A 13,543-nucleotide genomic window follows, 5' to 3' on the forward strand; every position below is an offset into this window, starting at 1 on the left:
TTAAAAATGTAAATATCTCTCTTCAAGTATTCTGATAATTTAAAATTGATTTGATAAATATTCTACCATATTTTTGCTGTTATCTATTGTAAAAAGAATTTAAAATAATTGTGTATCTTACAGATTCATTACAGATAACTTATCATTTTTCAATCAATTACATTGAAGTAGTCAGTTGCTATTTTTTAAACATTATTTCTTCTTTTCAATCCCTGTTCTTCAATCTTCCGACTGTTTTAAGCAGCCAGGATGACAGCAGGTCCCTACCATCTGACGGATTGCCTCCCCTTCACCTCCTAGTCCCGCCAGCATCTAGAGGGGATCAGTTTGTTTTCAGCAGGCGATGGATGTGTGGTTCGAGGGTCTGTCCTGCACATCGCAGAACGGTGAGTCTCACTCCTACATTATTTATCTTTATGGGCCCTGTATCAATATATTTGTAAGTGAAACATACATGTTACTAAATTAGATATCATTAAACAGTAAAAAAAAAAAAAAAATTAAAAACGAAACAAGAAAAAACGCAGTTTTAAAAATTATTACTTAATGATAATCGATCGTACAACACATTCAGTATTTTTTTCAGTAAGTTCTTTGAGGAACCTTCATTTCATATTGAATAAGAGAATATCGTTTGTTTTCAACATGATTATGAGTGAAAATATAATGTGACATCATCTGGAAGAATTGAAAACCTCTTTAAGATGCAATCAAACCCAAGACGGCAAAATTTAGAAATGTATAATAGAGAATCATTCCCTCAAGAAATAACAACAAATAAATATTATAAATCATTTAAGATCAAGTTAAAACATATAACCTTATCTATAGAGCACTTATCTATTTTTTAGTAAATAATTAGTTCTGGTTCAACTGGTAAAAATTAGGAAGTAGTCTTAAAATTTTGTATGATTATAAACTTAAAAATTAACTAACTTTGTGTCAGTAACTTAATCTACAATCTTTGCGTGAAATATTGAACTTTACACCGAATTAAACTTCTTATGCTAAGATAAAAAACAAGTGTTTGAAATCTTAGAAAACAAACACCATTAAGTGTCAAAACAATCGAAAATTGTCAGTGTGTTGTTTTTATCTATTTCACAAGAGCCTTATTCACATAAACAACTGTTATTATCTAAACGTTAGGAATACTTATCGTGAAGAACGCGAAATCTTTCGTGAAAAATACTTCTGAGGTAAAAACTCATATCCGTCTTAATATTTTTGAAATAATGGTTAAAAATATTATTTTTTATATTATTAACATTTAACTAAACATTATATACATCTGAGCGAATACTACCGCAAAATTTGTATTCTGATTATAAAAAATTGAAAAAATAAAATTATTAAAAAAATAGGTAGGTAAACCAAAAATCTTTGAATATATAGATAGGCAATATGCGTTTATATCTGTTCTCACATCGTAATATATTTTTTTTATTATAATTTTAATATATTTTATTTATGTTGGATTGAATGAAATATGAAATTGTTGTCGTTTATTGGGGCAATTTCCCTTTCTTAACCAGGAAGAAAGTAAATAAGAAGAAAGGGATTATAATGGTTTAATGGTCAGATTAATAGATTAATTCCTGCACTGGACAAAGTGGGAAGATAGAAATTTATTACTTGATTGATAGTGATATTATTGACATAAACTGAAAAATTTATTGCTCTTAAATTGCTTATATGTTTTAAAATCACTAACGAAAAATAAAAACTAATATTAAATAGAAACTATTTTTTTGTTTCTTATTATAGTTCATTTATCTATTGTTCTAGCTGATTCCCCTATCATGCAAATTATCTTATGATTTATTACCGTTCTTTTGGTTTTAGAGAAGTATTTTTAAATATCTGGAACTTGGGAAATTGGAATTTTTTGCTCCCAAATATTTAGATGATTATTATTCCATTTTTTTAAATTGAAAATTTAGTACTCACCCAATAAATTTGATTTTGTATCTGAGGTTGGAATAACATTGTATGTTTCAATTTTTTTTATTACATAGTTTATTTCGTAAATTAAATTATTACTTAAACCATTGCATCGTTTATGCTCCAATGGTAATATTGCTGCATCAGAAGTACATTTGATCATTAATAAAATTAAATAAGTATCCTACACAGCTTAAAAACCGTAACATACAGCATATAAGTTCGTTCAAGAAGAGTTCATTTGGAATTGAAGATAGATATGAACTCTCCTTACTTTCATAAGGGTTTTAATGTAAACTTTATATTTTAGACAATGTTGGCCACTAGAATTTTATTTTGAACAAGTAGGGAAATATCCCATTGTAATATAATAATTAGGTTAGAAGGCAACTATGATAATGTACCTGCATATGGAGATGGCTTATAGTTAATTTATGATTGGTTTTAAAAAAAAAAATAATTAAAGAAGAAAGATAGATTCTCACTACACCTTACCTTGTTATAAATATTGTTATAATAAAACAATGTACGAAACACTAACTAAATAATCCTCAATAAAATGTATTTTATTAATAGACAATTCGATGGAAAGCAAATTATATTTATGAAGAAGAATCAATATTATTCGAGTGATCATGAAGGGTTGGTAGGAGCAAGAGGAAATACTCTGATAAAATTCTGCTCTGCGGTTTCGTTTACATGGAAAAAGTAATTATGGAAAAGTAATTATCTTTTTTATGCTATTCTTCCATTATTTTATTTCTCTTACACCACTGGTATCTCTTAGCATCCTTATAATGTCTTCAACTCTTCGGTGACAAAACAGCAATGCTGTATTTTCTCAAACATCAAACTCTTGTATCAATCGCCCTTTTTGAATCATTTATTATACCCAGAAAGGTAATTCTACAAATAAAAAATAATGATAAATTCCACAAAATCAAGCCACTTTAGTTCCACTCCTATAATCTCTCTTTTCATTAAGTTGCTCGCTGGACCTCAGCGCAGATCCCGAAGACATTAGTCCTGGGTTTTCCTGATTCCACGATAACGCTAAATTAGCAAAAATTTAATTGAAGATTCTTTTCTTCATTCACTTCGTAAAAACAACATACCGCCTTCGTGGACTACAAAGAGATTATAAAAATTTACGTAATAGAGTATAAAGATTAACTTGAATAAATAAGAAATCTGGTAGGGTTTGTTCATCACTCAGAGTTTACTTTTCCAAAACAGCAATTGCTCCATTCTTCGCATTGACAGCACTTCATCCCTTGTTATTTCAATACGTAGGTAAGTGGAAGTAAAATTTATAGATGGTACAATATCATTATCAAAAATAATTAATTGCCAGTAGTTTTTTATATTGATTTTTACTTAGAATAATCCCAAAAAAAATGATTTATTTCTGGATAAAAAAAACAACTAGTTTTACAATTATAAATCGCAATAACTAAATGGATTAAAAAATAAAAATACATACGTTAAAACATTTTAATAATAAATCTAAGTTTTTTTTCTACATAACATTTCTTTATGTAAACATCAATTTCTTGAATTTCAGCTATAATGGAGTAACTGTTGATTCTTTCATTCCTCCTACATTCTTCACCATACCGGTGTCCTTCAAGTCATTTGCTCTTGTCTAACTTTATTATTTATATTACATATAGTCCTGGATAATTTTTAAAAAAATCCCGCTCCTATATATTTTCAAATTTTAATTTTAAAAAAAACGAGAAAATAAAAAGATATTCTTTTGGAATAAAAGAAAAAAATTAATAACTTTAAATTTCATTGTTGCTACCGACTGCTTTGTTAATTAATCGATGTCCTCAGATTTTAAAAAATACTAATAATACTTTATTTTAAGGCATTTTAAATTTTCTATCGTGTGATTGATTAAGAGGAACAAGTTTAGCGAGGTCATGAGTGGGAAGCTTAAGAAGGCCTGAACTTGAAACCACATTCTGATTTTATTTTTTCTTTATGGAGAAGTGGATTCAACAGCTAAAAAACTGCAGTTTTTGAAGAATGTTTATTTAAAATATAATAAAAAACGTCAATTAGTCTTTTGCACTTTTTGACCACACTGTTTAAACTTATATTTTCCTAATCATGAACCATCCTAGATTAAATAAATAAATTAGATTAAATAAACTACACAACTGCCGTTCTATTTAAATTCTTCAATATTCGCAATGTAATTCTAAATAATTTCATTATTACTTTATATGTTATTATCTTTGTATTTTGAAAGATAATTGTATTGGAAATCTGAAGGCTAAATTTCTAATGTTTCTATATCTATTTCTAAGCTATATTTATAATTTTTTGTACAATAAAATATGGAGTAGCAAAATTAACTAAAAATTATAAATTTATTTAACATTTTAATCTTGTATGCCGTCACTTAAGGCTAGTTTCACCATTCTCTAATAAGTTAAAAACAATTTTTTTATTAATTATTTAGAAAAATATATCCAATATGGTCCATGGACAACATATATCGCTCGGTGCCAAAACAACATACATAAATGAAAAACATAATTAAAATTTGAGTTAGTTACATTTTTTATTATTAAGGAACTGTAGAAGCAATTACAATTTATAAGCTGGAACAATATGAATTAAATTCTAGCTATAAAACTAATAATTCGATCAAACAAATACTATAATAAAATAAAAATAATTGAATAAACTTACTGCCTCGTACATAAAATGTACTGTATCGAGATTTAGTCGGGATGCTAAGATAATCGCTGAAGGCAATTATTCAAAATAAGTTAATTATTTAATTTATATTGAGTACTGCAAAACTATTATTATGATGGGATTCTTTTAGGGCCAAAGGCCTGTTGTTTGTTTACCAGTTACCAATTAAATACCTTTTTATTTTTCAAATGTTACCATTAATCATATAATATAATAAGGGGTGGTATTGTGTAATATAATAGTAAATAGACTACATAAAGGGACTAAGTATTTATTTACAATGATGTTATTAAAATGATTCAGATAATTGGTTTGCCATAAAATATAGATTATTACATTATTACCTAATATATCTTGGAATGAGTGCTGTTGCCTGATTTGGGTTGTGCGTGTAGTAACGTGAGTGTCATCTTGTTCATAAGGATGGCTTCCAGGGCCCTGTTTCATAATGAAAGCTAATAGTATTAATTCAAAAGACAAGTCTAGAAACAAAGTGTTGATTACCCTAATACTTATTTTTTCATAATAGGGAGGACTATTAGTGATATTACAGGAGTTAAAAGTACTAAAGTACAAGTTACTATTGTAAAAGCTAGTGTAATTATATTAAGACAGATCTACAAGATTAATAGTATTAGTTTGTACTTTATTATGAAACAGGGCCCAGGTCGCATAGTCGTTCTTCGGCCTTCGTCTCGTCCGAAGTGCATCTTGCCCTTTCTTCTGTCCTCTTCCTTCTCTGTTTCTTCTGCTTCTCTCCTGAATCACTTCTCTTTACTTCTGCCCCACTTGTTTCAAAAAGGGCCGTCGCCTTTTGGGAATCTCATTTTCCCATTGGCTACCATCAGCCACGCGAAAGAAAAATACATTACAAGACACCTCTTGTACCACCGTAGATTTAGGAAGGTGTTTGGTGCAAATGTTGTTTATAATTAACCTGACCACCGATAAAGCCAGCAGCCATAACCTGCTTTTAATAGATTTACTCAGGACCCTTTCAACTGTCCATTAACCACCTGTGAAGTGCCCTTTGTTGACTGGCAAATATGACCCGGCACAGGTATGACAAGACATATGGCAAAGACCCATATAATATTAATAATTGGTAATGCCTCGATACATAGCAGTACTCGGTCAAATATTTCTATTTTAGTTTTCTTTGTGATTATTATTAGTTCTGTAAACAGTTGTTAGACATTTATTAGTTTTTGTAAAGTGAAAATATATGGTACCATATAGTTTGAAGTACGTTTCCCAAATCTGTTGTAATAGGGCGGTTCCATAAATTTAGTTTAAAGATTTTAATGTATTTTTATTGTAGCATTTATTAAATACTTCGAAATTCAAATTTATTTCATAAAATTATAGTTTTAGTATAGAGCTCCTAAAAAATACGAATTATAAGTAAATAAGTAGCCTCCGATATCGATAAAATTATGATTCGAGGCAATTCAATTTTCTAGACAAGTGGTGGTTCTGAGAACAGCCTACGGTGGTTTAGTCTGATTGGCTTGCTTGTTGTCTAGAATTAGTAACAAATTTTATGCAATCAGTTCCCAAGATTATGCCGTTTCAAATTAATGCTTTGGCGATGTTATTATTTAATATACCCACTGGAAAGTTATTTTTGATACATATTAGCGGAATATATTTGAAGAACATAAATTACAAAAAAAAAAAAATGAAAAGTAAAACTTTTGTAATTACATATTACCAAAACCATGATTTTTTGGAGTATTTTAAAATCCTATTATAGAAATATTATTTTTATTTAGAATTGTTAATTTAAATACAAATAATAATTTACCGAATTGATGCTGTAGCAATGTTATTATTTAAACAAATTTATTGTCACTTTGACTCTGTTCTGAGTAAATTGGTGCAAGGAATGAGACTGAACAAACATAGTTCCGGTTGTAAAGATTATCCTGTGTTTTAGGTGGTAAATCACTTTATGAAATACAGCATATATCTTTCTGCTTCAGGATTAACTATTTTTCTCATATTTTCGACGAAAATAATAAACTTTTGCCATTTGTGTCGAGGGTCGTCGAAAGAGAGGGGTGGGTACATTTTTTATCCGATTCATAAGTCCTCGTTCTAATAATATAAATTATGTAAATCTTAAATTAAATCTGTACCACTACAACCAATGAAGGGCCAGGAAGTACTGTTACTAGACTAACATTTGTGCAAGGAGGGGATTTGGTCAGAATCACGCTCAACCGCCCAGTTTTTACCCATTTGAAGAGGCTGGGTGGACCCCAGGAGGGCTCCAAGAACCCACAGGAGTTGACTCACGGTTACACTGTAAAAAAAAAACATTTTTCTGCCCAGGCGGATTCGAACTCGGGTCCTTCGAGTTAGTAGCCAAGCACCTTACCCCGGGGCTAAATATAAATTATTTTGGGATTATAATTCTAATATGGGGTTTCGGAATTGTATGTTAAACATAAATACATTTAGGAAACTCCATCCAACGGACTCCTTGGAGTTAAATGAAGACTGTGATCATAAAAATTGGGACGAATTTCAATTTCAGTTTCGTTATTTCCCGACGTTTTATCATGATTTTTAGTTCCGTAAACCTATACGACCCTCCAAATGAATTAAAGGGTGGAAACGTTGTAAATAGGGGTTTTGCTAGAGAGGTGGTTGTTGGTAGTCTGAAATGTTTTCCAATTCTCAGCCATTTTTTGGGAGTTATTAAGGTGTAACATCAATTTATAATTTGATAAAACAATTAAATAATTTTTTATGGGTTATTCCAACCAAAATGAGGAGAAAATAATGCTATATGATAGAGTTCTTTAACAGAAGCTATTTTGTGTATATATATAGTTAACACTACGAGTATATCCTGAATAATTATGTTCTTCATCTCTCTCAACCTCAGTAAACATAAAAACAATGTTATTGCTGATGACATTTTAAGGTTGTTTCCTCAGTCAGCTTCAGTTCCTTCAGCATGCGGTTGTACATGACTTATTTGAACATAGTAATGCCTTCCCATGAAATCAAATGACCTGGATGCATTAGCAAACATTCAAGGGTATATATTGGTGGTCATATACATAGTTGTTATAGAATAGTGTTGCACAATGGAATTAATATAAGTACAACTTAATTCTATTGTTTGATTCTCGTATAATGTATACATACGAGAATGTAAATCGGGAGGTCAGAAGTGTTTTTGTTCACTGTTTTGTACATCACCAAAAATAGTTAGATTATATGTTATTTAAGTATTTTTGAAAAAAAATCCATTTACCTCGTGTTTATCTAGTACCAAAAAATACAAGTTTGCTAATGTAATTGGCTAGTTTGGTATGCAATGCCTCAATTATCTGAAATGATACTTAAAAATGATCACCAGCCAATGAAAAATATTAGCCTCATTATCCTGCACGCTGTTTTTCTAATCGATATGTAATTAACAGCTCCAATAATGACTTTTGTCAGCAATAAGTATACCCTGCGAAGATAATCAACTTGTTCACAAGCACGATATGTTCAGTCCTATAGTATTTTCATATGGGAAGTTTTAAAGAATTTATCATTTTTTTTTGGCGACTGAATGCGAATTTTAACATGCTGATCTTTATTTGTCTCTGGGCATATTCCAAATTGACCAAAAAGTCTTTTTAAATGTTTTTAATTTCCTCCTACATCATGAAAACACTGCATATTTTTTTTTTGGAAATTCAATCTAAAGTAAATTAATCAAGAATTAATTTCTTGCATTTTTGTTCTGTCATGTTTTCTGTCCGAGGCATCCTTCAGATTGTTTACTTTGTTTGAATTAGTTTAATCAGTGTAATCAATATACTTTGGTGATCACTGTTTGTGTAAGATCCACAAACCGTCCAATTAGCGATCCGTTGCATGCATCCACTGACAATCCTCAAATCGATGATAGATGATCTTCCTGCTCATGAGAACGTCTGGTTTGTTTCGGTATTCATAAGGATCATATAACTTAGTTCTGCGAAAGCTTCCTGGAGAATAAATGTGTGTGTGTGTGTGTGTGTGTGTGTGTGTGTGTGTGTGTGTGTGTGTGTGTGTGTGTGTGTATGTGTATAAATGGATTAGTGAACAAGATGACCACGCCTTCAATTTTGTCGTAGCATTTTTTTGAAATCCGCAACAGTACTGATTTAAAGTTCGGGAAAATGATCTGCTCATTTTGGTTCTTAATGCATTGATCACTAATCAGGAATGATACCAATAATGTAATTACATATTCACTAAAAGTAAATACAATAGAGAAACGACGCACAAAGACGAAGGTTCCATGTCAGACTGCAGACAGCCGGCTGTGTCAGTCGCTAATCAAGGCCAGTCCGAAAATAAGGGCAATGATATTTGTACTTTGTAATTACGAAGGCATAATTCCTTATTAATTGAATCCTGAAGGTCGGAATATCACTTTACGGTGATATGAATCCAAGGAATGTATGATATAGTGACTCATTACCAAGGATTAGTATATATGTACAGTAATCTGCTTTTGTCTCAACAAGATTACTACAACACCCAACTACACACTTGGGTTAACACGAAATATATTAAGAATAAGATGAGATTCAGTTTCTCTTTCAGAGAGCATAACAATCTGGACTAAGCATCTTCCGACTACGATATGTTCCGGCCAATTGTTACCTATCACGGAGGAAAAATCTTCTATGCTCAATGGATTTAAATAAGAGATTCAAAATAGAGTTGCAAAATTTGCCCGTTTATAAAGCATGCTGTATACTATTGTGAAGGGATCCGGCCAGAGGCGTAGCGAAAGTGGGTAGTTCCGGGTAAAGCGGATATAAAAAAAAAAGCGGACATAAAAATTACAATTTGTAAAGCAATTTAAAAACGATAATGGCATTATAACTGTTTAATTAACAATTTCAGTGAAGCTTGAATACTCAAGCTCGGATAATCAAGCCTGTAAGACCACACCGGTCAGCAAGATATCCACAATGTGCTCATACAATAAGAACAAGACAAACATAGAAAAAACAATCAGCAGAAGGTAAAAAAATAGGAGAAACTTATAAATAAGGATGAACGAATCCCTAGCAATCTTAGTAGAGCTGAGTTGCTGGTTTCCACCAAATGACAGGACACGAACTTATCAAAAAACTTTCAAAAAAACACTTCCATCGGATAGGCATAGCAGACTCACCGACTTGTCGTATATGCAACATGGATGGAGAACATATTTTAACCTACATGGGAACCATATTTGAGGAATATAAAACAAGATTGAAAATAATTTAAAACAAAAGACAATTTACTCTGGAATAAAAGAGAGTTTCCACGCCATTTTCAATGTTACTTTCTTAGTGCTGCTTGATTCCGCTAATTTAAATCTCCTCTTCCAGTTTTAACTATATTTTTCAAAAGTGATGTAGGAGCGTCGCTATGAGGGTTTTAGTGAGGCGGGTCGGCCAGGAAGGATTACTTTGTATCTTTTTTTATTTTATGATCTCTTGCGAGATTAACATACTCGTGATAAGGGTTTGTTTCAAAGGTATGATATATAAGGCTATCGCAGAGGGCGAGAGTGGCGGTTTTTAAGACGTTTTCCAATTTTAGCTACTTTTTTCAATGTTGCACAATTTAACTAATTTTAATATTCTCTCCCGTTTTAAGTTTATTTTACAAAAGGGATATAGGACCGTGGCTAAATCGGAGGTTTAATTAAGCACACATCAACTAACATCATTTGTACTTATTTCTTCCTCATATTTTTCAACGGAGGGTATGAAAAAAAAAAAAAAGAAAATTAATTTTTCCAGCGGAACGATCCCTTCACGTTCCATTAATTACATGGAGTAGCCTTAGACTCTGGCACCTTAGCTGGACTAATATCAACAGCCTATAATGCCACAAGGATATCAAAGGGTACTCCGTAAAATTATATATAATACATGAAATGTATCATATAGTATGATGTACTAATTCTATTTTAATGAAGAGTGAGACAAAAAATGAGTTTTAATAGGGCAGGTCGGCCAGGAAGAATTGTCTTCTAATATTTTTTATGTTATAACCTCCTCTTGTGAGGTTGTAACATGTAAACTAATTTTATTAATTTATTTATTGATATTTACTGTACATAAATACAACAAGTAAATTTGAGGAAATCATAATGGTATGGTACAAGCATGTAGAGAAACTACCCAATGGTAGCATTATAAATAACATGTAAACAATCGCATAAATGCCTACTTAGTGTGGCAAAGGTAAAAAAACAAAACAATTTAATGTGAAAGAGAATCTAAAATGAACAATGGTATTGAGTGAAGAGATGATCAATACACTTTATTTATTTTTAATCAACAAAACTACTAACGGGAACTATATTCTTTTTCTTCATCTCTCAATGTGGAAAGGCCTTTTGATGATTGGGGCAGAAATCATCTTGCCCATGAACCTCAACCAAAAAATTCATACATATGTTTTTTAGTTAAAATTAAAAAACAAAAATCCTTAATGCGCATTAGATGATTTTCAGACTCGGTAATTATGTTAGATAACTATTAAAATAAGGTTTCGTGATGATAATGGCAGTTACATTATCAAATTTACGCTGCGAGATAAGGCCTTATCCGAGTGTGGAATCGCCTTGACGAAAAGATTGTTTAGTGAAGCCACCCAGCCATGAACTCCTCACTGGACTGATTGCACTTCCTCTACCGCCTAACTACATGTGCACTACCAACCATCCGAATAGTTACTAGCTCCATAGTAGAAACTCAGAGAAACTAAAAGTATGATACAAGAACTATCAGATTTAATTTTACTTTTTAAGCATTATTAGATTATGTCCTTTAATTTAATATCTAAGAATATTTTCATAATATCCAATATTTCTGTTGTTTTTTTTTTTCAAAAGAAATATTCCATAATGCCTATGGAAATATTAACATTTAATTCGAATACGGCGTAGCAATATGGTTGCAGTTTTTGAGGATTTTTTGAGGGGATTGTTGTTCAGTGAGATCCCGTAAATGTTTTGAAGCAATTCAAACACATTTTTAGTCCGTCCGTCAGTAGATAAGAAATGATTTTTTTAGGTAGTGGCTCGACAAATTTTTAATTTTGGTGGCTAAAAATTTTCAGTAAGATCCCGTGAATGTTCTGAAACAATCCAGACTAAAAAAAAATTATTTTTTTAAAGTGTTTAGTTTTTCCGTGAGCATGTAAACAAATTTTTTTTCCTAATGAATTTGAGGGTTAGTGGCTCAAAATGAGCAATTTCAAATTCGAAGATTCGACGGAAATATAAGTTTTGAAGTCCCCTCAGTCCAAACAACTAAGTTTCCCAAAATGGTGTGCATATGTATGAGTTTGTGTGAATTTTTTTTAACAAGGAGAAGTGGATAGGCCTTTCCGTGTGTGGGATTTTTACTCACTAAAACCACTTCCCTACACCTATTTCCCACACTCAACAGGACCACCGTTAGGAATTACGTCGTTGAGTTGAACGGAACTGAAATAAAATATTTAGGGCATATGTGTTACAGTAACTTTTTCTTTTACATCGGCCAACCGAAAGTACCACCTTAATTAATCGATTTTACACGTTTTTAAGGTTGTCTCAAAAACTGCTTTAATGATTTTGATTAAGCTCTGTAAATTAATGTACAATTAAGTGAGCTTTAAGAACAGATAGTTTTTATCGTATTTGAAATAGTCTAAAAGGGCTTAAATATCGAATTTAATAAAAAAAAACAAAAAAAAACCTTTCTCTAAAGTAATTTTAATTTTGCTTATTTGAAATAAAAGGTCAGTTCTCATAGTTACCAATAATACAAAAGTGGATAAATACAAAATATTATTAATAATAAAAGAAGAAAAAAAAGTAAAAATCCGAGATCCTTCCGGATTCATAAAGGTATGAATATAATTTGTTAACTTATAGTTTTATTGGAAGAATCAAAGTTTTTTTCACCTCGAGAAACCCTAAAATAAGAATTTTGATAGTAAGTGAAAGTGGATTTTTATTGCAACAGATTTTTATTTCTCATCACATCGTTCCAATACTAATGTAGTGTATCTCGAAATTTCTTGGAACAATTGTGTTTTAATTTTGGTTGCAGATATAAGGTAGCGGTACGTTTCGTCCCTTTGCACATATAGGGTCATTTCTTTAGTAATTTTTTTAAAATTATTTTTATCTTATTCCATCAGATCATATCCTTTCCTATATTTATTGTGGATTTACGAAAATTCGCTAGAAACAAAGGCTCGAAATCAACTTTAAGCCATATCACAAACATACAGTTTCCTCATTTTTGAACCAATATAAAAGCAGTTTTTTCATCTACATCGATGGATCTAAAACATCAGATTCAACTTTTAGTGTACTATTTTACAAAAACACTTCCCGCATATTTAAAATATACAGAATTTCCTGTTTTTACAGCTGAAACGACAGCCACTCTGAAAGCACTACCGTATAGGATTTAGCTCGTTTAAATCTATTGATATGCTCAAATTCTTTAACTGCCCTTCAAAGCCATAACCGGTTTTCGGAAAATCATCTTGTCCAAGTAATAAATTACCTCTTGTACATTCTGAAAAATTGAAAGTAAAACGGTGGGAAACATTTTTAGAAGGAACAAGGCATGAACTAAGACAGTGAAACTGATGTCTTCAAGCTCCACAATGTTAAGGCTAAATGTACCCTTCCTGGGACGCACCAGAATTTACTTTTCTATTTACTCTTGAACGGATGGTCCGATTTCGGATCTGTAAAGTGCATTTTCTTTTTTTCGAGAATAGAAGTTACTGAAATTAGGTTAAAAAAGCACCAACCCAATAATAAGGAAAATAAGATGCAAAAATATGAGTTAACGATAAATTTTTAAAAATGTGG

General features: G+C 31.0%; 1 protein-coding gene across 2 annotated transcripts in view; it reads left to right on the top strand.

Moving 5' to 3' along the window:
• Nucleotides 1-207: 207 nt before the first annotated feature.
• The window catches only part of LOC106688305 (ATP-binding cassette sub-family G member 1), a 78,301-nt gene continuing 64,965 nt past the window's right edge, over nucleotides 208-13,543 (top strand). Inside the window, exon 1 of one of the 2 annotated variants that reach the window (XM_014432696.3) lies at nucleotides 208-386. In XM_014432696.3, the coding sequence (XP_014288182.1) occupies nucleotides 344-386 (43 nt within the window). In that variant the 5' untranslated portion in view covers nucleotides 208-343. Of the gene's footprint in view, nucleotides 387-11,302; nucleotides 11,433-13,543 lie in introns of those variants that run through there. The other variant, XM_014432697.3, reaches the window with a different exon arrangement.

The sequence above is a fragment of the Halyomorpha halys genome, unplaced genomic scaffold (assembly GCF_000696795.3).
Source record: "Halyomorpha halys isolate HHAL.00 unplaced genomic scaffold, Hhal_1.1 Scaffold1102.1, whole genome shotgun sequence".
Classification (NCBI taxonomy): Eukaryota; Metazoa; Arthropoda; class Insecta; order Hemiptera; family Pentatomidae; genus Halyomorpha; species Halyomorpha halys.